At 49.3% G+C, this 24021-nt stretch overlaps 9 protein-coding genes across 9 annotated transcripts; 6 read left to right on the forward strand and 3 right to left on the reverse strand.

Moving 5' to 3' along the window:
- Positions 1–124: 124 nt before the first annotated feature.
- Positions 125–651, reverse strand: TRIVIDRAFT_228996 (uncharacterized protein; the record flags this gene model as incomplete). The annotated part of the gene is made up of 2 exons (XM_014105819.1): positions 125–498; positions 556–651. The coding sequence occupies 2 exons, from the start codon at positions 649–651 to the stop codon at positions 349–351; spliced, it is 246 nt and encodes an 81-aa protein (XP_013961294.1).
- Positions 652–3354: 2703 nt separating this feature from the next.
- Positions 3355–5167, forward strand: TRIVIDRAFT_175834 (uncharacterized protein; the record flags this gene model as incomplete). The annotated part of the gene is made up of 1 exon (XM_014105820.1): positions 3355–5167. The coding sequence occupies one exon, from the start codon at positions 3355–3357 to the stop codon at positions 4825–4827; it is 1473 nt and encodes a 490-aa protein (XP_013961295.1).
- An 861-nt stretch (positions 5168–6028) lies between these two features.
- Positions 6029–7430, forward strand: TRIVIDRAFT_34530 (uncharacterized protein; the record flags this gene model as incomplete). Its single annotated transcript, XM_014105821.1, has 4 exons — positions 6029–6435; positions 6483–6789; positions 6839–7123; positions 7179–7430. 4 exons carry the CDS (start codon positions 6029–6031, stop codon positions 7428–7430), a joined length of 1251 nt encoding a protein of 416 aa, XP_013961296.1.
- A 49-nt stretch (positions 7431–7479) lies between these two features.
- On the forward strand, positions 7480–9852 carry TRIVIDRAFT_34594 (uncharacterized protein; the record flags this gene model as incomplete). The annotated part of the gene is made up of 2 exons (XM_014105822.1): positions 7480–7622; positions 7671–9852. Coding segments are annotated over 2 exons (2325 nt in total), but the record flags the coding sequence as incomplete, so codon positions are not given.
- An 838-nt stretch (positions 9853–10690) lies between these two features.
- On the forward strand, positions 10691–11893 carry TRIVIDRAFT_188014 (uncharacterized protein; the record flags this gene model as incomplete). The annotated part of the gene is made up of 3 exons (XM_014105823.1): positions 10691–11179; positions 11336–11722; positions 11771–11893. The coding sequence occupies 3 exons, from the start codon at positions 10691–10693 to the stop codon at positions 11891–11893; spliced, it is 999 nt and encodes a 332-aa protein (XP_013961298.1).
- Positions 11894–12333: 440 nt separating this feature from the next.
- TRIVIDRAFT_55250 (uncharacterized protein) lies at positions 12334–14478 on the forward strand (the record flags this gene model as incomplete). The annotated part of the gene is made up of 2 exons (XM_014105824.1): positions 12334–12610; positions 12743–14478. The coding sequence occupies 2 exons, from the start codon at positions 12334–12336 to the stop codon at positions 14476–14478; spliced, it is 2013 nt and encodes a 670-aa protein (XP_013961299.1).
- Positions 14479–15014: 536 nt separating this feature from the next.
- Positions 15015–17674, reverse strand: TRIVIDRAFT_113373 (uncharacterized protein; the record flags this gene model as incomplete). Its single annotated transcript, XM_014105825.1, has 2 exons — positions 15015–15943; positions 16006–17674. Coding segments are annotated over 2 exons (2598 nt in total), but the record flags the coding sequence as incomplete, so codon positions are not given.
- Positions 17675–19860: 2186 nt separating this feature from the next.
- On the forward strand, positions 19861–21647 carry TRIVIDRAFT_34665 (uncharacterized protein; the record flags this gene model as incomplete). The annotated part of the gene is made up of 4 exons (XM_014105826.1): positions 19861–20059; positions 20129–20610; positions 20693–20830; positions 20910–21647. The coding sequence occupies 4 exons, from the start codon at positions 19861–19863 to the stop codon at positions 21645–21647; spliced, it is 1557 nt and encodes a 518-aa protein (XP_013961301.1).
- Positions 21648–21788: 141 nt separating this feature from the next.
- TRIVIDRAFT_166093 (uncharacterized protein) lies at positions 21789–23820 on the reverse strand (the record flags this gene model as incomplete). Its single annotated transcript, XM_014105827.1, has 8 exons — positions 21789–21973; positions 22027–22425; positions 22483–22567; positions 22629–22916; positions 22971–23430; positions 23492–23624; positions 23702–23735; positions 23803–23820. 8 exons carry the CDS (start codon positions 23803–23805, stop codon positions 21909–21911), a joined length of 1467 nt encoding a protein of 488 aa, XP_013961302.1.
- Positions 23821–24021: the final 201 nt, after the last annotated feature.

Genomic DNA, 24021 nt, shown 5'->3' on the forward strand with positions numbered 1-24021 from the left:
CTCCACCGATTCTCCAGCGAAGCGAGCGATAAGGGAAATCGTGAGCTATTTCGAGTCATTTCGCTGCATATAATAAGTCTAACATACTGTCAAAAGCGTCAAAATGGATGTAAAGTAATACAATGAAGATGGAAAATTCAATTATCGAGGAAATAATTCCTACTGCGTCGAACCCCGACGACGATATCGAGGGCGGATGTGGGGAATTCATATAATACACTTTCCGAAATGTCACACACACGTGCCCTTTTCTTTTGTGGTTTTTCTTTGTTTTGTCCCACCATCCAGAGTGCCCATCCGCCCAGCATCAACTCGATGTTTTTTTATATTGTTTTCGACTTCCTTTCTTTATTTCTTCAGATGCAGTGCCTCCTTCACCTTGTCCATCGTTGAATGGCGACGGCCTTGGCCAGAGCTCGCGGTAGGCTCGGCCTGTTTCGTTACGTTGAGTGGCTCATCGCCCTCGTCTGGTTGGGTCAATGCATGGTCGCCGTGGGCCTTAAAACGTAATTAGAATCGTGTAACTCATGATACATATCATTGGCTGAGATATACCCTCTGTTCCTCAATCTCGGCGTTGTGAATCAGGTCATGGCCCTCAATGGCCGCCTCGTCGGTGATACCAGTCTCCGAATGCTTCCTTTGACTCATGGTGGATGGATATATTTAGACTATTCAGATGAACTGTGAAGAAGAAGAGATTAAGCATCCGGAAGTGGCGAGGAGGAATCAAGCTATCTTATAGCTCTTTGCAGAGCTGCCAAACAGAGTTTCGTCATCAATCTATAGCTCATGATCGCGTCGCCATCAACGTCATGATGAGGGCCGTCAACTCTAAATGCTCGAATCGCATGCCTGATACCCCGCGTTGGCTACGCAGCCATCACCAGTTGTCAAGCGAGACAGTCTCGAGCAGTGACGGAAGACTGTGCGGCAAACGGGGTTCTGATCGGCGCTGATCCGTGGCATTCCTACTGTGCTCCATTGTTGCCGTGGTGGCACTTGTTTGGCGGGGCCTTTCGATATGGCACGCGGAAATCAAGAGAAGCTTTCAACTAAGGGAAAGCTGGAACGAATGAGAAAAAATGGATACTCGTTTGTTCGCCGCATTTGGCATGAGGTGTTGATGTAGTGTAATTTCTATTATTAACAACCTCGTGACCTCGTGACCTCATCCGGATGTTGTGGGAAGCAGGTTTGATTAGAAATTGCGTACAGAGATCTGCTGAGGTCAACGTGAGACTGTGAAAGTGACTCGAGCTCATCATTGCCTACGTGTATCCTGGTGTCAAATCTGTTGTACTGATGCTGTTGAATTTTGTACCCAGCATTGTACCCAAAACAATGCCGTAAAACAGAGCCATACTGATATAAAGATGAAATTTGAAGCTTATTTCTTCAGCATATCATAAAAATAGATGAATATTTGGTGCTATGAGTCATAAAATTGTAGTCCTACTTCTTGTCATTCACTCCGAGATTCCCGAACTCTCTATGCCATATGTGGGACTATATCCATTAGAGGGAGCAGACAAACTTCATCTGCGGTGCGGTGGTATATATGAACTTACAAAAGAAGTCTGTAAATTGATTAGCAATTTTCAGATTGAAAATTAGCCAATTTTGCAATCTTTGGTCACGTTTACTATTGCCTTATTCGAACTGGACATGTGACCTATCTTTACCGGCTGTAATCCTGTTGTATTTGATGTCTTACCCAATTATGGTCTGTAGAATGAAGAGAACTTCATAATTTCTATACGGAATATACAGATGAGAGATACGGCGTACTGTCAGACTGAAGCAAAGCACGTGAGATATTGCCGGTTGATATTGGAACCACCCCAGTAGCCTTACTCAAGTTTCCATGCATCACCCCGGTACATACTTAAACTATTCATTTAAACGTAGGAAGAGTCACGCGAGTAATCTATGCCTTGTAAACTAGAGAGATAACCTCATATAATTCCACATCGTCTACATCTGTCAAGGGACAGCTACCGTTCTCAACGACAACTCTCATCAACTACAGCCGCCTCGTGCAGAACAATCATTCACTATTCGCTCCTGCCAATATCATAGCGTGTGCTACATCATGGGATATTTCAAAAGTTCGGTAACCAATCTGGTGATGGAATCAGCTGTACGCATTATGATGTTACATCGCGATGCTCTCAATCGAGCAGCGGAAAAAGACGGAATATTTTCAAATGACAAACACACCACTCAACGCTTACAAACGTTGGGCATTAATGTTCGAGTTTGCCAATTATCTATTTCAAGTTGAGATTGTGATGGTCACACCGCCAATGACAGCTCGTCAGTTGAACAAATCAGGATCCTACGGCACATTTAGGATTAACCACGCATTAACTCCATGCACGCGTGTTACTGCAAAAAGAAGGTGGAAAAGGAAAGAAAAGAAAAATTTTATATAGAGGTTGCGTGTTTCAATATGCCGCATGGAAAGAAGAAGAAGAAAAAGGTCACTTAAAAGCCTGGAGATGTTCAGGATTCATGTCAAATGCCGCCACGTGAATGCAAATGCCGAATCCTGAGGCGCTTTCTGGGCGACTGCCAAGTAGCTCGTGCTGCGACGACTGGCTGCCCATCCCAGCATGTTCCCCTCAGTTCTAGGCGATATTCTCTTAGCGCTTAAGCAGTAGGTACATGTACCCGTTGATGCGTATTCGCGACTCCATAGCGGACGGAGGTCATCCACTGTATCCCCCACATCTCCGCTAGCTTAGGGCCGCGCAGTCACTGGACTTGCAGAGCCATAGCGGCCGCACCGCTTAGCATGTTCGCAGAAGTCGAGCACAACCAACAGCGCGCGCCATTACTACAGGTAACCTTGGGGGGATCTGAAGGGTCTCAAATGCACTGCATGGACCAATTACGTGTACACTAGGCTAGCACTAATGGATGGAGTTGAGGCACAAGGTCCGGTCCATGTCTCAGCGAATGTGCCGACAGACTCGTGATGCTCTCGTTTGGCGCTACCGCGATGGAGACATGAGGTAACGACACCATCACCACTCTGAGACGAGTACAAGTACGTATACGTATACACTTCGTGGCTGATGGACCCTGCTCGCTGCGTACAAGTATAAATCCGATCTGCGCCCCCCCTCTCGCTAGCATCGCTAACCCTCATGCTAAACGATCCGCTGATCTGACAGTGTCTGCCTGCCAGATCTGCGGCCAAGTGAGAGATTAAACCGCTCCATCATCCGTATTGCCCTCACCAGATCGCCAGCAAATATGAGGCTTCCCTCGCTATTTCCCGCGGCGGCGGCTGCTGTCGCTGCCCTATCACTCTTCTTCGCAGCGCCATCGTCCGCTGCCGCCATCATGGCTCCTCGTGATGCGCCGCTTGGCACCATCGCCCTCGACGACGGACAGTCGCTCTTCACATTCAAATACTCGACGCCGAACCCGGACCCCGCGAACTGGATCGGCGTTTACCAGACGTACTATGGCGGCCCCGAGAACCAAGAGTTTGTCGCCGGCTCCCTGACGTGGGCATATGCGCCCAACAGCAACGGCGAGGTGCAGGTCGATGTCTCAAGTCTGGCTGCCGGCTATTACAAGGCCTTTTTCCTCGCCAAGGACGGCTACCAATGGCTTGCGAGTCCCATCGACGTCATTGTTCCAGGCACTGGGCCCATCGAGTTCATCAACGACAGAATCATCACCCAGAATGCGCACCAGGGAAGCCCCTTCAAGGCCAGCCTTGGTCGCCTGATTGCCAATCCCAAGGACAGTAACACCAAGTTTACCAAGGTCACCGCCTATGGCACCGACTGGGTCAAAGTCGCCTCGGATGGAACCATCTCTGGCACTCCCGGGCCCAAGGACAAGGACACCAACTTTGTGGTCAAGGCTACGGCTAGCGATGGCTCTTCTGCGACAATCCAGGTCCAGATCCCCGTCCGCTCTAGCCGTGAGGCGCTTGTTGAAGAGCTCAAGGTCATGTCCTTCAACATGTGGTTTGGTGGCACCAACGTCAACGACTACCACAACAAGCAAGTGCGCTTCCTCATCAACACAAACGTCGATATTGTCGGCCTCCAGGAGAGCTGGAATGGCCAGGCCACTCGTCTCGCTCAGGCGCTCGGATGGTATTATTGGCAGAGCCCCAACGAGGTCGGCATCATCAGCCGCTATCCCATCGTCGAGGTATTCCCAGAACAGGCCGCTGGTGGATCGATTCGCATCGAGCTGGACGGTCGCAAAAGTCAGCTCATCATGTGGAATGTGCATCTGGGATACAACCCTTACGGACCGTATGACTTTTGCTTCGACAATATGCCTCTGGCTCAGGTTCTCACCCGCGAGTACCAATCCGGCCGTACGCCGCAAATCATGGAAATCGTCAGCGCCATGCAGGACGCTCTGGCTGAGGCTGATGACATTCCCGTTCTCTTGACTGGCGACTTCAACGCGCCGTCACACCTAGACTGGACAGAGGCAACCAAGAAGGCTCACTGCGGTGTTGGCTTTGTTCCATGGCCAAGCTCCGAATTTCCCGTGCAATCCGGTCTGATTGATTCATTCCGTGAGGCGCATCCCGATCCCAATGCCGAGCCTGGCAACACTTGGTCCCCCGTCTACCTCAACAACAGCGGTCGGCCCGAGCCGTTGGACCGAATTGATTTCGTCTACCACAAGGGCCAGAGCCTCAAAGTTCTTCAGTCGGAAACAGTCGTTGCTGGCGAGCCCACTCCGGAGCCAGACCAGCACAACAACGAGTGGACGTCAGATCACGCTGCCGTGATGACGACGTTTAGGCTTGGAAACTCCGCCGAACGTGGGGACCTATGAGTAGACAAGAAGCGACTGGATCGCGAGGTCGTCTTGCATCAACAGGAGTCTCGGCGTACTTGGTTATTCGTTCTTTGACATTGGTTGATTGGGTTTTGGGTTTTATATCCCAGAGGATAGACCATTGGGTTACATTTGGTTGGGAGTTTCTTTTTCACACGTCACAATGTCTGAATATAAGAGCGGGGTAGATGCATTGGCTTTTTGTGTGCATAAGAAGACGGACACAAAGATACGATGGAAGATGTGCGGTATTTCAAGAACACTACAGGTGTTTAGTTTTACGTGGGATTTATTTACCATACCTAGGTAGTTTCACGTCAAAGACTTGACCGTCTGGAAAATGTTCTCGATTAGTGCAATAAACAAGTAGTACAGCTAGAACATCCAAGTCATCCCACTCGTCCAACATTATCATCCATCATCATGTGTCCTGCAAGAAATGCTAGTGTTGATTAACAAGCAGCAAAAAATTAATCATTGATGAATGAGAGAGATGTAACTCAGCTACCGCCACCATATTCCATATTGAACAAAAAAATCAGGATGAACTTTTCGGACAAAAAGCAAAAAACTATGCGACCTGTGTGGATCGAACACACGACCTTCAGATATCAGGTGATTGAAGTTGACACTTCAGTCTGACGCTCTCCCAGCTGAGCTAAGGTCGCTAGTTGATATTTGGCGACTAGATCAAAACTATAAGCCTAGATCCATGCGCTAGCGAAATCGAGCCGTCGTTCTCAGCATGTTTAGATAGATAGTATATGGAGAAGAAGGTAGTAGCTGGCATAGTAAAAATATATATTGGACTGGCGCGGCCTTGGTTGACTGGAGCGTCAGATGGTACCGCGAAAGATGTGTAATAAAGTGCGTGAGGCTCATGCTATCTACTGCTAACTACCGACATAAAAGCTGGAGGGGATTCTTTAGCAAATCAAATGGCCAAAGAGTGACAAGCTGCAAGATGATAGAGTTGCTATGTCCACCTATCTTCATAAACCTCCAATCCGAATAAGTCGGATGCAGCCTACATGTACCTATCATAATCAGCTGCAAGCTTCTAGTAGGCTGTCGGGTCTCCAACCCCGCATCGATTTTGAGGCCCAAGGCTCTGTCTACCCTCTTTTCCTAGCCCATCCTCTGTCCGACCTCAATCCTCAAGACATAATCTACGAACTGCAAAAGGTGTATTTTCATTATGGCAGCTAGGGAGTTCGCTGATTCTTTGTTCTCGCGATGGTTTACGTCGACTGCCGAATCCAAAGGGGCAGATAAAGCATCGCCAAAAGAGTCCGACACATATCGTGTTAGCGGCGTGCCTCTGGACTGGGACCATGAACGATTGAGGTCCTTTTTAATGGACCAGCAAAATCTCACAGGCGCAATGGTGCAGTCGCTTGCTCATGAAGCGAATACTGAATCGCAAACAGCAACTGTTACTTTTGAAAATGCTACACTACAAGATCTGCCTGACCAGGGTTTGAACATTCCATTACCACATGAATACGCTTGTGGTTTGCTATCCAGTCAATACCTATCGATTGAGAAAAAATTTCTTGGTCTTACGACACTTTATCAACCACTTTCGAAAGATCACAAAATCGAGTAAGCACTTTTATTCGTTACCGTGGCGTTGGCTAATTTGCTCTCAGCGTTATTGCTTTATCTGGTCTCGGAGGCCACGCTTTTGGGTCGTTTAAAGAGAGAGGGGGGTCTCATATGTGGTTGCGAGACTCTCTTCCGAGAGATCTTACTTCAGAGACCGATAACGGGCAAATGGCGAGAGTTATGATCTATGGTTACGAATCGGGTGTTGCGGGAAGTCGAAATATGCAAAATCTAGAAGATTTGGCCACCGCATTCCATAGCAGCTTGATTGCACTGGCCGCTAGTCAAACAACTAGACCAATTATCCTTATTGGCCACAGCCTTGGAGGACTTATTATCAAGCAGGTAAAAGTGCTGAATCTGTGAGAATCTTGATTCCTGTTAATAACAGACATCATAGGCTTTAATATCACTATCGAGGTCGACTATTCCGGACGATCAGAAACTCATACGTGCCGTGTACGGGGTCATCTTCTTCGGAACTCCACACGATGGCATGGACATTAGTTCGCTCATCCCCATGGTTGGAGATGGTCCGAATCGCTTCCTGATTGAGTCCATCAGCCGCATCAACTCGCAGATCATTAGTATACAACAAAGAGATTTTCACTACGCCCTGGGGGAAAAGGGTAATTCAGAAGTGTTCTGCTTTTACGAAACGCTCGAATCACCAACAGCGCAACGAGTATTTACCCCCCGAATATCATAATTAGCTTAACACCGCTCTAATTGGACTACAGGACAAACGCGGCGAATGGAAAATGATTGGGCCGCCTGCAGTTCTCGTTACCAAGTCCTCGGCTACGCACAGTCGCCCCTGGGAAGATGGTTCAGAACACATCTGCGCCATCGCCCGCACACATTCCGACATTGTCAAATTTGGGCCACACGACCCAGACTATAGAAACGTGATACAGAGAATTAGAGGGCTATCGAGACGGGCAATCAAGGCGCGAGACCGGTTACAAACAACAACATCAAAGTGTATGTAACAGATGCACCTAGATTAGATGGTAACTTTTTGCTAAGGGTAATCTAGTTCTGGTCCCATACAGGCAAAACCCAGATTTTGTTGGAAGATCTGAAATCCTGAATGAAATCAAATTGCAATTCGGCTTAGGCCAACAACAGGAACATGCTCAGCCGCGTAGACGAGTCTCACTCTACGGCCTCGGCGGTGTTGGGTACGCTCCTTTTTCCTTTTCATAACGATGGTCCCTAACGTGTCGCAGCAAGACGCAACTCGCATTAGCTTACGTGTACTGGATACAAGAGACATGCCCAGACATCTCAGTGTTCTGGGTTCATGCTAGCAATGCAGATCGCTTCCGTGCAGCTTACGCTTCTATCGCCGAAAAATACAACATCCCTGGAAGAGATGACCCTAAATCCAATATCCTATCATTGGTTAAGAAGTGGCTGGAGGAACAAAGCAAAATGCAGTGGCTGATGGTCATTGATAACGCCGATGACATAGAACTGTTTTTCCATTCCCAGAGAAGCAATGCCCTGGATACCCAGCCCCAGCAAGACAACAAGCTAGCACGTTATATACCAGACTGCAATCATGGATTTATCCTCCTTACAACGAGGAATAAGCAAGTTGGGATCAAATTCGGCCAAGGAAGGAGTCCCCCAGTTAAGGTCCATGAGATGACAGACATTGAAGCGAAGCAACTTGTGCAAAGCATCTTAAAGATGGAAGTTCCAGCAGATGAAATATCTCTTTTGGCATCCAAACTCGAATATTTGCCGCTTGCTCTTGCCCAAGCAACATCATTTATTCAAGAAAATACTATATCTATTAGCGGTTACGTTCAACTCTTAAATGAGGGAGATACTACTCTTGTCGATCAGCTCAGCGAGCCTTTTGAAACTATAGGAAGAGACTCCGAGACTCCACATGCACTCACAGCAACATGGATCATTTCATTCCGGCAGATTGAAAAAACCCAGCCATTAGCCAGTGACACTCTCTGTTTTTTGAGCTTACTGCATCGCCAAGCAATTCCGAAAACCTTTACAGAGGAGTATCACCGTCGACGAGAGCCAGGGAGTGGTCAAGGCAGCGTGTCAGCAAGGCTCGTGACGGCCCTGGGCACTCTAAAGGCCTTTTCATTCATATCAGAAGGAAAGGACGGAAGCGTAGATATGCACCGGCTAGTTCAGCTAGTCACGCGAAAGTGGCTTCTCAACAAGGGCCGGATGGACGACTTTGCCGAATGTGCTATCGGAATCCTGTCAAAAGTATACCCATATGGAAGGTTCGAAACATACCAAACGTGCCTGAAATATCTCCCTCATGTCAATTCTGTGCTGGCAACAAACGGAACCAATTCAAAAACTGAGAACATAGACAAGGCACAACTTCTACATAAACTGGCCATGTACTATCGACAAAGGGGGGACTGGAAGAATATGGAGCGAAATCTACTGCAAGCAGCAGAATTACAAACACGAGAACTTGGTGAAGAACATTTTGAGACCCTTAATAGCAGGGATGAGCTTGCATCGGCATACCACTATCAAGGTCGGTTAAAACAAGCAGAGGACCTGATGTCGCGGATAATTAAGATAAGAAAACGAATACAAGGGGATGAGCATACGGCAACGCTTGCTAGTATAAACAACCTTTCATTAACGTATTTTGAACAAGGTCGGTGGAAGGAAGCAGAAGAGCTAGGGATCCAAGTCATAGAGATAAGGAAGAAAGTGTTCGGGGAGGAATACCCAGACACACTTACTGCTATGAACAACCTTGCATTAACATATCATCAACAAGGTCGATGGAAGGAAGCAGAAGAGCTAGGGGTCCAAGTCTTAGAGATAAGGAAGAAAGTATTAGGGGAGGAAAATCCGGATACGCTTACCACTATGAACAACCTTGCATTCACTTATAATCAGCAAGGTCGATTAAAGGAAGCAGAAGAGCTAGGGGTAAAGGTTTTGGAGATATTTAAGAAAGTATTAGGGGAGGAACATCCAGATACGCTTACTACTATAGGCAACCTTGCATTAACATATAATCAGCAAGGCCGATGGAAGGAGGCCGAAGACTTAGAGGTAAAAGTTCTAGAGATAAGGACGAAAGTATTAGGGGAGGAACACCGAGACACACTTACTGGTATAAATAACCTTGCATCAACATATTATCACCAAGGTCGATGGAAGGAAGCAAAAGAGCTAGGGGTCCAAGTCTTAGAGATAAGGAAGAAAGTGTTAGGGGAGGAACACCCAGACACACTGACGAGCAAGCATAATCTGGCCTGTTTATGGATGAAAATGGGCAGGTCTGCCGATGCTATAGCGCTGATGGAAGAGTGTCTCTCAGCCATGAAGCGAGTATTGGGGGAAGATCATCCAAATACGGTATCAAGTTCATCGGTTTTAGATAGTTGGCGGCGAGATACTTAAAGTAGCTCTGTTCAGTTTCGCTACAGATGCGATGGCGGAAAACTATGCCATTTGCACAGTTGTTCGGGATGTGTGATTAGGACTGAAACTACTTTAACCAAGATATGCCTAGACCCAGTAATCGTTCACAACTAGTCTAGAATTGCAAGTAATATAATGAAACGTTCATGAAGGGAAAGGTTCGGAATGAGAAGGGTGAGTGCAGAGGAGAGTCATCTTCGACATTTCCGTTGGATGAAGCAACAGCGACACTTAGAACTTTGTTACTGATCTAGGCCTGACCTTATGAGCGGCAAACCGAATGATAAATTAAAGGCGCAAAAAGAATATGCATCATATACCCACATCTGCTCAGTGCTTACAAAGTCTCAGAAACGAAGAAAGCCGAAGAGCAACCTATCCACCCAACGTGAACACATATCTAATGTCGGCCCGCATATACTCTTATTGTTTTCCATGGAAAATAGGCCTTCATCATCTATCCTAGTTGATTAGAAGTAGAAACCCTGTTTTTCTGACACGATTATACGTCTAGCAAAACAGATGGGTCGAAAAAACGCGGAGATTCCCGGAGCTTATGGAGTTAGGTTAGAATTATGATATCAAGCTACTTGATTGGTTCTCTTTGCAATACAAATACTCGATTGGATCTAGTTTGATCTTGCTGTTCATGTAGCGCTCACCTCATTCCCCTTATCACCATTCATCTGAATCAAAATCCTCGGCTTTAAGTGGCAAAGGTTGACTGGAAGTAGGTATATAAAGCAATGCAATTGTCATTTCTCTGCACATGACGTTCGTCTACACTTTTCTTTAAACTATCTTCTGCGTCATCGTCATGTCTTCCAAAATTATTCGTGTCGCATTGGTAGGGCTCTCAGCCAATGCAACTACATCGTGGGCAGCAGCAGCTCATCTGCCGTACCTCCAATCTGCCCGAGGCCAGACTCAATATAAAGTCGTCGCTCTTCTCAACTCTAGCAAAGAAGCAGCCGAAAGAGCCCGATCTCACTTCAATCTCCCGTCGACTGTCAAAGCATACGGTGACCCAGCTCAGCTCGCCGCAGATGATGAGGTCGACCTTGTTTCAGTTGTCACTCGGGTTGATAAGCACTATTCCGCTGCTGAGCCTTCAATTAGGGCGGGAAAGGCTGTGTACGTGGAATGGCCGCTTACGGAGAGCTTGAAGCGAAGCGTCGCTTTGCTGGGGGAGAACAAGGGCCGCGACACCAGCATCATCGGCTTGCAAGGCCGACTATCGCCGGTAGCGTCCAAGATCAAGGAAGTTCTGGCATCTGGTAGAATCGGAAAGGTCCTCGATAGCCAGGTTCGTGGTTTCAGCGCTATGGGACACGGTAAACGGCCAGGAACGTTGGTTGAAGGTGGGACGGAAGATATGTTTACTCAACGAGCAATTGGGGGCAATCACTTTTCCGTCTTGTATGCTCACATGATTGACCTGGTGCACTCTGTGCTGGGAGAGTTTAAAGATTTCCAGAGCAAGCTCCAAATCCGATGGCCAGAAGTCGAAATCGTCAATAATGATGGTGTGAAACTGCGCACACGACAAAGTGATATTCCGGATCTTATTACCGCCCATGGAGAGCTTGCCCCTGGTGTTGCAGACATACAGGACGGCGCAACTTTATCTACATTTTTTAGAAGCGGGCCGACTTTCAAGGATGAGCTACCGTATGTGTGGTATATCCAAGGTCAAAGGGGAGATCTGAAGATCACAAGCCCGATCGGACCAATTCTCCAGGCCGCCACTGTACCAGGAGTCAAAATCGAGCTTCACGACTGCATCACGGATGAGGTGACGGAAATCCCATGGGAGTCTGAGTGGAAGGATTGGCAAAATGAATTGCAGGTGCCAGGAGGAAAATTGGTGGGAGAGATGTACAACAGATATGCCCAGTGGTTTCAGCAGGAGGATAGAGAGGCTGTTCCGGTGGGAGGAGACTGGCCGAGGCTGGAGGATGCTATTCGCAGGCACGAGGAGCTAGACAAGATGCTGAATGATTTCGACAAGACAAACTAAAGGAGTGGTACTTTGAATAGAAAACAGTAAGACTAGGTATGATTAAATGTGGTATTCATAAGGTGATGTGAGAATTACCAGATCAGGTAAGCAGTTGGCGTATCGATGAATTCGTGACGTCGAAGCATGAAATATGATGAGAATATTATCAATATAAATTTGCAACATCTTGTTGAATATATACAATATTTCTGTTTCCATGTTGCACGGGCTCAAGAGATATCTCCAACTTGGAGGATTTCATCAGGTTGCGTAACATGGACATGACCTTACAGGGCTCATGCGCTAAAGCTACAGAAGCACCTGTTTTTAGCAGGTACTGTACCCACACCAAGAGCCCTGACGTAAGAAAGTTCAGAGCTTCCATCAATTCTTCAGAGCTTGCTTTGCTCGACTCAGCTTGGACAAGCCATCAATTGAAGCTTCAAGCCCACAGCATCATGGATGGCCTAGAAGAGTTCGAGCAGAAGCTCGCCGCCGAAAAGGCCGAGCGCGATAAATCAGAGCAGGACCGTGAGCGACGCCATCACAAGCATCGACACCACCATCGTCGAGAACGAGACGGCGAAGATAGAGAACGCGAAGAGCGACACAGACATCGGCATCGCGATAGCGAGAAGGATCGGGAGGGAGACAAAGGAAGGGATAGAGATCGCGAACGAGATCGGGACAGAGACAGGGATAGGGATAGAGACAGAGACAGAGATGACAATCGCCGTCGCCGACACCACGAGCAAGATGACGATGATCGCCGACACAAGAGGAGCCGCCGTTCACGCGACGACGATGATGATACCGACGAGCAGCGCAAGCGGCGCCATCGAGAAGATGAGCGTCACAAGCCATCAGACGAGGAGAAACCTGCCGACAATTCGAAGCCGCTAGAGCGAGATGCCTGGATGACGGCGCCATCTGCCTTCGAAGTCGAACATGTTCATCGCCCTGGGCAGAACAAACCCCGGTCGCCGACCCCAGAACCTCCCAAACGAGTGATACATAGTCGCGAGCTTAACGGCGGCCACTTAGAGGACCTCAACAGCGGCAAGTCGTCATCTGGCCTAGAGCAGCCATTCGAAAGGACTGTCGATTACACCTTTGGCGACTCTGGCTCCTCATGGCGAATGACCAAGCTGAAAGCTGTTTACACCACCGCTGAGGAAACAGGGGAATCGGTCGAAGAGATTGCTCTAAAACGATTCGGTAGCTTGGAGTTCTTTGATGATGCGCGCGAGGAAAAAGAAGAGCTAGAACGGAGGCGATTATACGGCGAGGATGCCAAAACAAAAGACAAGCCTACTGGAGAATTCTACAAGGAACGCATCAAGGACCAGAGACCTTCGCAGCCCATCAGAGAATTCCAACAAGGCGAGATTATACAAGAGAACCCAGCCCAGCGTACTGCTGTTCCAATGGACCAAACCGCGTTGAACAGACTCCGAGCCCAGATGATGAAGGCAAAGCTACGAAAGGCACCCAATGCCGCTCAGCTAGAAGAAGAATACAACCTTGCCGCCGCTGCGGTAGCTCCTCACTCCAATGCACCTGAAGCAGTCGTATTGGGTGTCATGGAGAGTCGGCAGCTTGCCGGCACTCGCGCAGAGGTCAAGGCCGTCGACACCAAGCGTGGACGTGAGCGCGGCCTCGTCGAAGAGAACACCGACATGACGATTGAGCAAATGCTCCAGGAGGAACGCCGAACCAAGGGCCAAGCCGGTGGTGAAGGCTTACGGCTCGCCGAGCGAATCGCCAAAGACGCCAAGTTTGACAACGATCTCGAATACATGGATGAAAACGCCGAGAAGCTCGCAAAACGTGTGCACAAGAGCGAGGTCAACCTCAAGAACATGGCCGTCAGCGAGTTCCAGAAGATGAACCGCATCCTCGAGAACTGCCCCCTCTGCCACAAGGAAGACAAGGGACTGCCACCCATTGCGCCAGTCGTTTCGCTCGCTACGCGTGTCTTCATGACGTTGCCCACAGAGCCTGAAATCAGCGAGGGAGGCGCCGTCATTGTTCCCACGGCGCATCGAAATAACCTCCTCGAGTGCGACGACGACGAATGGGAGGAGATTCGCAATTTCATGAAGAGCCTCACGAGGATGTACCACGACCAAGGCCGCGAAGTCATCTTTTACGAAAACGCCGCCGCGCCGCACAAGCACATGCATGCCGCCATGATGGCCATCCCCATCCCTTACGACCAAGGCGCCATGGCCCCCGCCTTCTTCAAGGAGGCCTTTCTCTCATCCGACGAAGAATGGTCTCAACACCGCAAAATCATCGACACGGGCGCTAAAGCTCGGGATGGCATGGGCCGCTCAGCGTTTCGCCGGTGCATCGCCAAGGAGATGCCTTACTTTCACGTGTGGTTTACGCTGGACGGGGGCTTGGGCCATGTTGTCGAAAACGCGGATCGTTGGCCCAAGGGAGATCTCTTTGCGAGGGAGATTATCGGTGGTATTGTGGATGCCGATGCGCACATCATCAAGAAGCAAGGGCGGTGGGCGAAGCTCGATAATAGGGTTGATGGGTTCAAGAAGGGATGGAGGAAATTCGACTGGACGAGGGTGTTGGCTGATTCTTGAGGGGCAGTAAACCATCTAATCAACGTCGATGTACATCGTTTGTGTGATGTGAATGAACACAAGAGTTGAACAATTGTGATATTCTTTAGCAGCACCATGTCTATTAGCAGTCTTCATACCTAATTCAGAGGAACTCAATCACGGTATTCAATTCATTTGTGAGCAAGAAGAGAAAATGGTATTAACAAGAAATATATCGCCATGTTCGCTGATGCATCAGACCTGACATAAATTCGCGATTAGTAGATAGTAAAACAAAGTAGTAAAAGAAGATAGTCATCGCATATTTCTCATAGGTGCTCGCTCGCTCCTCCTCTCCACTCTTTGGGGGTATCTTCTTCCTTTACAAGGAAAAGCCATCTGCCGCTAGACAGCGGTCCAAGGCCTGTTGTAACTCCAACGGTCATAAAACTCCGTATTCCATCCTCCCTATTAAACAGTATTAAACTTGAAAGGCCATAATATATGGCCAGTTATATCTCGGTCAAGTAGAGGTCGAAGAGCCGCGCGAGCTACGCAGCTCACTTCCCTGGGGCTCCTCGCCGTCCCCTCTCGCGCTCCTTTTGTCCTTCATTTGTTGCTTTCATCCAGTCTTCCCACTCCCTGCTAATCTCCATCAGCACGGAGCCCATAACTGTGGCGCTTGCCATCAATCCGTGGCCTTCTCCCTCAAGCACGCGGACTTCACACCGACGCATGGTCTTGCCCAGCCACTTGACGTTCTCGACGGGGACTCTGGTATCTCTACTACCATGGCGAATGATCACAGGGCGGGTAATGTCGACATATCGGAAGCCAATAGTATGCCGTCTTTCGAGACAGATAAGCAAGTCAACAGCTGGATTTGCGTTTGTCGTGGCAAGCTCCCAAATGGCATGTGTCAGTCGTATATCATAAGTTTGTTGTCGTTCCTTCTCAGCGAGAGGATCCGCAGCTGGAGGTGGTTCGCTACCCGCGGGAACATGAGGCAGCACCTTGTCCAAGCCATCGGTCGTATTGGGAGCTGCCAAATCGCCTTCATTGACCAGTGTGCCATTTGAGTCTTTACCATCCGCCGCTTGGTTCATATTCTCCTTGTCTGCTGATGGTGTGGCATTTCGGCTACTGTTGCCATCTTTTTGTGCCGCTTTGCGCTTCGTCCGGCGGGGATTCTTTGGCAAAGAGCTTGTGATGGATGAGCTAGTCGCCGACATGAAGCTGCTGTTGGCTGCCTTGAGGAAAGAGGTCGGCAACACTCGTAGAATTCTCTGAGCTGTCGGGAGCGTGTGTGTCGGCGGATTGGCCTGTGACGACCCAAAGACATTCATTTGTGAAGGCGGAATCCAAGGTGCAAGAAGGTGGATTTTGCCTCGGATGTGCTGGGGCATGCGAAGAGCAGTGGCCAGGGCGTAAATAGCGCCAGCCGAATGAGCCATGAGGGAGAACTTGGTGATTTTCAGGGTTTGGCAAATTGCGTATACATCATCTATCCATTTGTAAGCAGGCATTCATACATCAAGATTACATCGTCAAAGTGCTGTAACTTACCAGGCCAACTGAGGGGTGTGCTTGTCCCATCAGAATAAGGCTCACTGTCTCCCACTCCAGGTCGATCAGGTGTAATAAGACGGAGCTTCAGCGTCAATGCCAGCTCGTCATAAAACGCAGTAATGTATCTTGTCAAACCCATTCCTACACAGCAAAAGACTGCGCAGCCATCTGGGTCGCCGACTTCTGAAAACGAAATGATTCGGCCAGTTTGAGGATGTCGGATTTTCTGGGATAACCGCGGCGAGCAAAGGTACGATTCAACGGCATCATCAATAGAGTCAGCAGATTGAGGTCGCTCATAACCTGTGGGCCTAGTAGGTTGAGCAAGCTCCTCGGGTCGTTTGTTCTCTTGCGGAGTGAGCGGCGCAGAGAGCCGCTTTAGTCTGGAGCTGCTGCGTTTCAGGCGAAGCCCTTCGTTGGGGCCAGGGTGTGTACGGGTAGAAAGCCGATGATCTTTGCGATCAAGCTCATCTCGTCGACGTCCTTGTGAGACAGATGGGAAAGGGGCTCCATCGTCCTCGAGTTCGTCCGTTCTCTCCTCTGCGATATAATCCACGCTCAGGTATGTACTAGATGCCTTCGCCCTTGGCTTTGGGGGAGCAATCTCTTCAACATCGTATAAAAACGTCTTGCCAGTGTCTGAATCCGAACGTCGGTGCTTCATTTTCGAAAAGTCACGGCCGTAGCCCGACTCGGTAGTTTCCAGGATTTTATCACTTATAGATGCCTCGCCGTCTTTCATCGATCGTCGAGTGCTGGCTCGCTTTCTACTCGAGCTCGAGTTGCGCAGACTCGAATCGCGAACCGGAATGTGATGCAAGCCGTCTCCCAGCAGGGAATCATCAGTGGTGACTGGCGCTGGTTCCTCGCTGATGGCGCCTCCCGCAAAGAAATTATCCGTCTTGGTTCCGCTATGAATGCTACTCGCTGCTGCTGCCGAACTGCCGCCAGCTATCGGGGTTGAAGAGGCACGTCTCCTATCAATTTGCGGCTCACGAAGGTGCTCTTTAGAGCCCATATAGCTAAGCACCTTGCTGCCCCGGCTAGATTTTTTCCCCCAACTGTCGAGTGACCGGCGTGGCCTAAGCTCCGGATGTGGCGCTGAGCCACGTTCTACAGACAGATTGCCGATACTGCGGGCATCATCATTCTTGGATGCAAAGGAGCCCGTTGACGAGGGGCGAGAGCTTGCGGCGCTACGTATAAAGGATCTGAACCCACTCTCCCGGCTGGTGCTGCGGTGGCTTCGAGGGCTTTGCGGCGCGGTTAGAGGGGAGAAACCACTCGGGGGCTTGGACGTGCGGACAACGGGCGGGCTAGCGGCGAGTTCGTCGAGAGAGACGGGCCCTGTGTAGTCTTCATGAACAGAAGGCTGCTTGTAAGCTCCGTAATCGACACCGAAACTACCAGAGCCGCGCCTAGAGCTGGAGTTGGGACCGAGATTTGGGTTCGTTGGGAGGGACAGGTTCGTGGGAACCAAGCCGTTGTCGAAGTGGTGGTTGGCAGGCTCGGCAATGGCGCTAAGGCTCTGGATGAGGCTGGAGATGATTTCGGGGCTGCCAGGAGGAATGGCGTATCGTTTCCGGGCGGCAGAGGTGGGCGTTGACGATATGCGGTTGCGCTGAGACGAGTGAACACGGTGGGTGCGTGTTGGGATAGGGGGCATGGTATCTATAGAGGTGCGATCCATGGTGGGCAGCGGCCAGCCGCAGGGCGACGTGTCCAACGGGCCTGAGACGGCGAGTGTCTAATGTCGAGTGTCTTGCCTGGCTGCACCGTGAAATTGGCGCACGCAGCCACGTTCTTCTGGCCCCGGCGGCAGCAAACAAACGTCTGTGAGCGTCGTCGTCGTGCATGAATCCCTTCCCCCACACTCGCACTCTCGCACACGGACACGGCACAGGCGATCTAACCAAAGCCAATGCGAGGGAACAGGGCCGTCGAGAGACAAAAAAGAAAAAAAGAAGGTTTTTTTTTCAGCTCTGAGGCGTGCGATAGTCTGAGCTCGGATGCAGCCAAACGACAAGAGGGCGGAGACGAGCGGTTCGGAGCATGGACCGTCGCTCAGCGGCGCTTGAGACAAAGAAGGCTGGGAGATTGGCCGGAGACTAGCACAGTCCAAACGTTAGCTGCGTCGTTTGTTCAAGATCAATATGCAAATGCATGTTCAAGTCGTACGTACGCACGCACTGCAGGTCGAGGAGATGGCTGTCTGTCTGTATTCACGCGTGCTCTGTCTGAGACACGCGGCACACACAAAAGAGACGCACAAAGCAAAGCACAAAGACAAAGACAAAGACAGCCAGCCAGCAGCAATCACGAATGCACAAGGCAGCGCAGAACAGAACAGAGCAGAACAATCATCCAATAGCTGCTGCTAGCGGGCTCGCGGGAGATTTGACAATTGATAAACGGCCCCCTTTCGACAGCCTGGCCCACTCCAATCAATCACCAGTTTTTGGGATTTGGCTGCAGGGACCGGGATCCCACGAGAGCCCCTGCGGCTGGAGAAGCGATCGAGCTTTGATTTGGCCGCGCGAACAGGCTGGAGACGGAGTCGCGGCCGCTGATTCGGTGGCGTGGACAGGGATTCCAAAATTTGTTTTCTCGTAGTCGGGTGGAGAAGGACGAATAGCTGGAAGGGGTCGTGGCCGGCTGCAAGTTGACCCCATTCCGAGCCTCTGTTTTCTCTGCTTGATAGGCTGTAGTCTAAGTCCCTAAGCTGAGCTGCGACGCTACTGTAGCGAACCAAGATGCACCTGCAGGCCTTCTTTCGATGCTGCAGGCCTTCTTTCGATGCCGCAGCTGTGCATTGGCAGGCATTGAAGCATTCAAGGTAGCCGTTAAAGTACAAGCCCGAGTTTCTGTTGCTCGTCATACGGGGATTGCGCCGGCATTGTGCGACTGTGGTGATACGTTTGGAGTCTCTGACAGTAGCACGACGCTCAAGCTAACAGGCCCCCTAGCGAGAGAAGCTGAACAAGTCCACTGCCGATCTACAGCAGGTAATTAATTGCTTTGAAATGAGGCAAGTCTGCGCAGATGACATCAATGCGACGGGCCAGCTTTACTTTATCGAGAATAAGTCAACGTCGCCGAAGAAATCTAGAATACGAGTATATCGCAATCGTACGGCCATTCCGATGACGGCAGCGGAGAAGAGCCAAGAAGAAGCACGGGTTGGGGGAACGAGTAATAGCTAAACAAAATGGCATACTCTATTGGTTATCGTCTTGCAGAGTACACCTTTCAAGAGGAGTCTTTGAAGCTAGGTACACAGACATGTAACTTTGGGATTGGTTGATGCTCTCACAAATTGGAGTTTTCGACCTACCCGGGAACACTGTAAGAAAATGCGACTCAGTGATTGATACGAGACCTGGTGGAGACCTCTTGTAATTACCTACCTATCAAATTCTGAATCATGTCTTCCATCTTAGTACCTTTTCGGCAGCTAAATTCTAGTTCGGGACATATCAATCATCCGCAGAAGCTTCATCATTAAACTTTGGGAATTGAGTTCCTTTATAAGAGAACCAGGGACGAGCTCATAAAGCTGTCCGGAATCTGAGTGGCTTACACTGTGAAGAAATAGATAAGGCATCTACTGCCCTAAAATAGCATAGCGCCTTGGTTCAACTGTAAGATGTGTAATCCGTTGTATCGGTGATTTGAAAGACTGAATTGCCGATGTCAAGCAGATGAATATCAATTCCCCGTTCCATATGATATCTGGTTCCTCTCCTGCATTTGTCCGGAGAAGATGTGTCCAAATCGGGTTGGCATTCCTGCAAATGACCTTCACAGACTGCTAAATGCTTGACCCCTAAGAATCTGCCATATTAAATGACAATGGAGGTACCACCCACATTCTCCTTCGTGAGCTATGACAATCACCGAGTCCCCCAGGATCCCAAGTCGCGCACCTTGATCCGCCGCCATGCCATGAGAGATGTGGCCACCACAAGGAAACAAAGGAAAAATTATCGTGGAAATGTCATTCAATATCCAGAATCAGTATTATGCGGGGACGACAAAGAAAGTGCCCGTCGTGATCCCATACCCTCTGTGAAGGGAGGCAAAAGTCGGCCAAAAAAGCAAAAGCCGAAGAAGAAGAAAGCGGTAGACGACAATACACAAACCACGAAGCAGCAAATCGCACGCTTCCATACAATATTTGTTAATGACATTGAACGGAAAATGAACGCGGGGTTCCCCATCTTGGAACTGATAGCCCCCTTAACAAGTCTGCATCTCGGATTCGCCAGCATCACCTGCTTCACCTCCGAGTCTGGACGGGCTGGAGATGTGCTCTCTTCATCACCACTGTCGCATCTTCAGAGTCGAGGGCTACTATCCTACTTGCCGAGTCGATATGGAAAGGTCGCTGCCTTGACTTACACCGTCGATTGCCTTGTGGCGAGATTGAACCAGATTACGCGGAACTCGGTTACGAACGGTGGTAGTTCTGATGAAGAAGATGGAATAGTGTTTCGTCACTACGCCAAGGCTCTTAAGGAAATCCAGAAAGCAATCGATGACGATGCACTTCGAACATCTCAGGAGACGCTGTACGCCACGGAATTGCTTGGAATCTTTGAGGTATGGCGCTGATGAAGCCAACACTTGGCTGACCTCGCATTAGTCCCTATGCTAACCCGCCACACTTCCTCCTCTTGTATAGCTTCTAAGTCCTCAACCAGAGATAAAATCTTGGATATGTCATGCTGGAGGTGCGGCACGGCTGATTCAGCTTCGCGGCCCCGACGGATTCAAGACAGACTTTGAACTGGCTTTGTTCATGGCACACATTGGCCCGATAGTACGTTCACATAAACTGACATGGCATAATCGATGGAATGGTCACAAAGAAGCTTCTGACTAACTTGCCTTGTTCCAAGGTCACCGAAGCTTTTCTTAACAACAAGCTCTGTTTCCTGGCCGAAGAGCCATGGAGAAAAGTCCTGCGCGCCGCTATTTGTAATGATCCATCAATACCTTCAAGGCAGAGTGACCTAATGCATCAACTATGGTCCAGTCTCATTTATGGGCCAAATATATTTAAATTGGTCACAGATTTGGTCCTGGCACCTGTCGAGCCCCCGCAGTCCATCATCGAAACGTCAATCAAGCGTATCCAGCGAGACCTGGATCATTTGAACATGTGGGCAGACTTGCTACAAGATCAGCAGTCTGCAGTAGAAAAGTATTCCCCGAAAAGCAATGCCTTGTCGACATTAAAGGATACTCTCGATTGGAGCTCTTCGAAGAAGTATATGCCATGGCAGATCTTGCGGGGAACTCATGCCATGTGCAGTATTCTAAAGAGGCGACTGCTGAATTCCCTTGCACCATCTCGCTATCCTCACATTGAGTTGGAGTGTCAGTCGTTGGCTAGGCTGGCCATGGGGTCGGATTCCGACTCAGCTACTGCCATCAAGGAAAACGATCTTCCAAGAGGACTATTTATGGCGCAAACAGTCTGGGTGGCCAGAGCTGTCATCAATACCAAGAGTATATGGTATGGAAATGGGACAGGAATAGACGAGGTGGGAGTACAAAACGGGTCGCAAAGGTCAATGATTGAGAAGTGGAAGTTTAGGCTTTGGTGTAAAGAGCTTGGTAGAACAGGGATATAAACGGTGTTGCTACTTTCAGCTCCAGTGGGCTTGGCTAATTAATAACGACATGATGAGGATTGGGGGAGTCGGAAGGCTGGCGTACTTGATTTTGGTAGTATCACTTCAACAGATTTAGTTACCATAAGTAGTGTCTTTCATAATTTTGCTTATTTTTTGCCTATGGTTCTGGAAACTAAGCTAGGTACTATGTAGATCATCATTCTGTCAAATCCATGGGGATATTCAGAGCCAGCTTGTCCTCCAGCCAGTGGGTTCATACTATTTATTCTTAAGTCCTTGCTCAAGGTATTGTTTCAAAGACTGATCGACACGCCCAAGGTAATCTTCATCACAGTCAGAATTGGGTAACACGATAGAAAAGCATTATAAGACTTACTCAGCACTTCTTTCCTCAGGCTTTCTGGAATATCCACCAGGGTAGGAAGGATGTTATGAAGGAGTTGTTCCTTGCCATTGGGCTCCTTGCAGATAATCTCCCAAAGCTTGCGGGCCTGCTCAAAGTCCTTGTCGGTGAGTGACGTCGCGAAGGGCGTCACTTGCCCGGCCCAGTGCTCGTGAAGTGGCATCTGAGCTCTGGCGCTCTGGGCAACTGGTCGGAGTTCCGAAAAGACGTAATCAGGATCACTGCCATAGTTCCCGTTCATGGTCCCGGGGCCATCTCGCACATACGGTGCGTACACCTTGTTAGTTGGCCGGTTGGGTGGGAGCTGGAAGTAATTGGGGCCAACGCGGTAGCGATGAGCGTCGGGGTAGCTGAACATTCGAGCTTGAAGGACTGAATAGTTATCTTTATTAGCTGTGATGCTCTCAAATGATGGTGAAGTGAGCTTACCCGGATCTGCTGAGGGTCCGATTCCTGGGACCATGTTGGATGGTGAGAAGCAAGCTTGCTCGATGTCCTGGAAATAATTGTTCGGCTACGTCGACGAAATATCAGCATTCCGAATAGTAAGTATTTTATGTATTAGGGGCACGAACATTCTTATTAAGGGTCAAGCGGCCAACGCGGCGGAGGGGATATTTCTCATATGGCCAAGTATACGTGCAGTCGAAAATGTCAATGGGGGCCGTCTTGACCTCTTCAGGCTTCATGACCTGAATGTTCACTGTCCAGGTTGGGTAATCCCCCCTCTCGATGGCCTTGAAGAGATCTTTGACATGATAGTCTGGGTCTTCGCCAGCAAGGCGGACGGCAACCTTGGGGTCCATGTTCTTGATTCCATCTTCGGGCTTAAAATGCCACTTGACATATACGTAGCTTCCATCCTATGTTCTGTTAGCCTTTGATCTGGTGCCTGTTGCATGCGAGAGCCAGCCCACAGATTTGTTCAAGGTGTAAGTGTGAACACTAAAGCCGTTGATGTTCCTCAAAGAGGCCGGGATACCACGCGGCCCAAAAAGGTGCATCAAAGCGTGAATACCCTCCGGGTTGTTCTTGTGAAAGTCCCAAAACATGGAGTTATCAGGGACATTGGTCTGGGGGTGTCTCTTATGGCTTCGATTCATGGATGGGAACTTGATCGGATCCCGGATGAAAAAGACAGGAAGATCATTGAATACAAAATCCTGGATACCTTCTTCGGTATAAAACTTTGTTGCCCAGCCTCGAACATCTCGAACAGTGTCGCTGGATCCCTTTTCACCACCGACTGTCGAGATGCGAGTCAGAAGCTTGGTTTTCTTTCCGATGCCAGTGAGGAAATCTGCATCGGTCAAGTCAGAGATATCATCGAGGACTTCAAATTCGCCAAAGGCACCAGCAGCCTTTGCGTGCACGCTCCTGTAATAGAGAATGAGCCATGTGCTTTAGTGCTTATAGGGGAGCATGAAGCTTCTCCTACCGCTCTGGAATGCGTTCACGTGCAAAATGAGCGAGGACTTCAATAGTTTGGGTATCGCTCAAGAGGACCAAGCCACCGTTGGTTTGGCCCTGGCGAACTTGCTGCACGGAGCCTGGATTGGCGCTTGGTTGGCCTAGAGACTCATAGTCAATATAAGAGAACCAAATGCCCAATTGGCCGCCAGAAGAATGAGTTCGATTGATGCCTTACCATTGGCAAGGGTGGCAGTAGGAGTAGAAAAAGACTAGAAATAGGTAGTTAGTATTACTGAGTCCATGCATTGCCACAAGAGATACTCAGAGTGAGCCCACCATGGTGTTTGTCGAGATTTCACTTCAATTACCCATAAATCTAGTGACAGCTAGCATCTCCAAGATTCCCATTGTACGGCTGCCAGATATGCTGGCTTTTGTAATTTATGCAGCCATCCCGTGAACCGTCATTCTCAGCATGAGATTTCATCATTGCTGTCGACAACAGCTGATGGCTGACCTCCCCCGCATCGCTGCCCGCGTCTTTGAGAGACGGAA

Source organism: Trichoderma virens (assembly GCF_000170995.1).
Source record: "Trichoderma virens Gv29-8 chromosome Unknown TRIVIscaffold_1, whole genome shotgun sequence".
NCBI classification, from domain to species: Eukaryota; Fungi; Ascomycota; class Sordariomycetes; order Hypocreales; family Hypocreaceae; genus Trichoderma; species Trichoderma virens.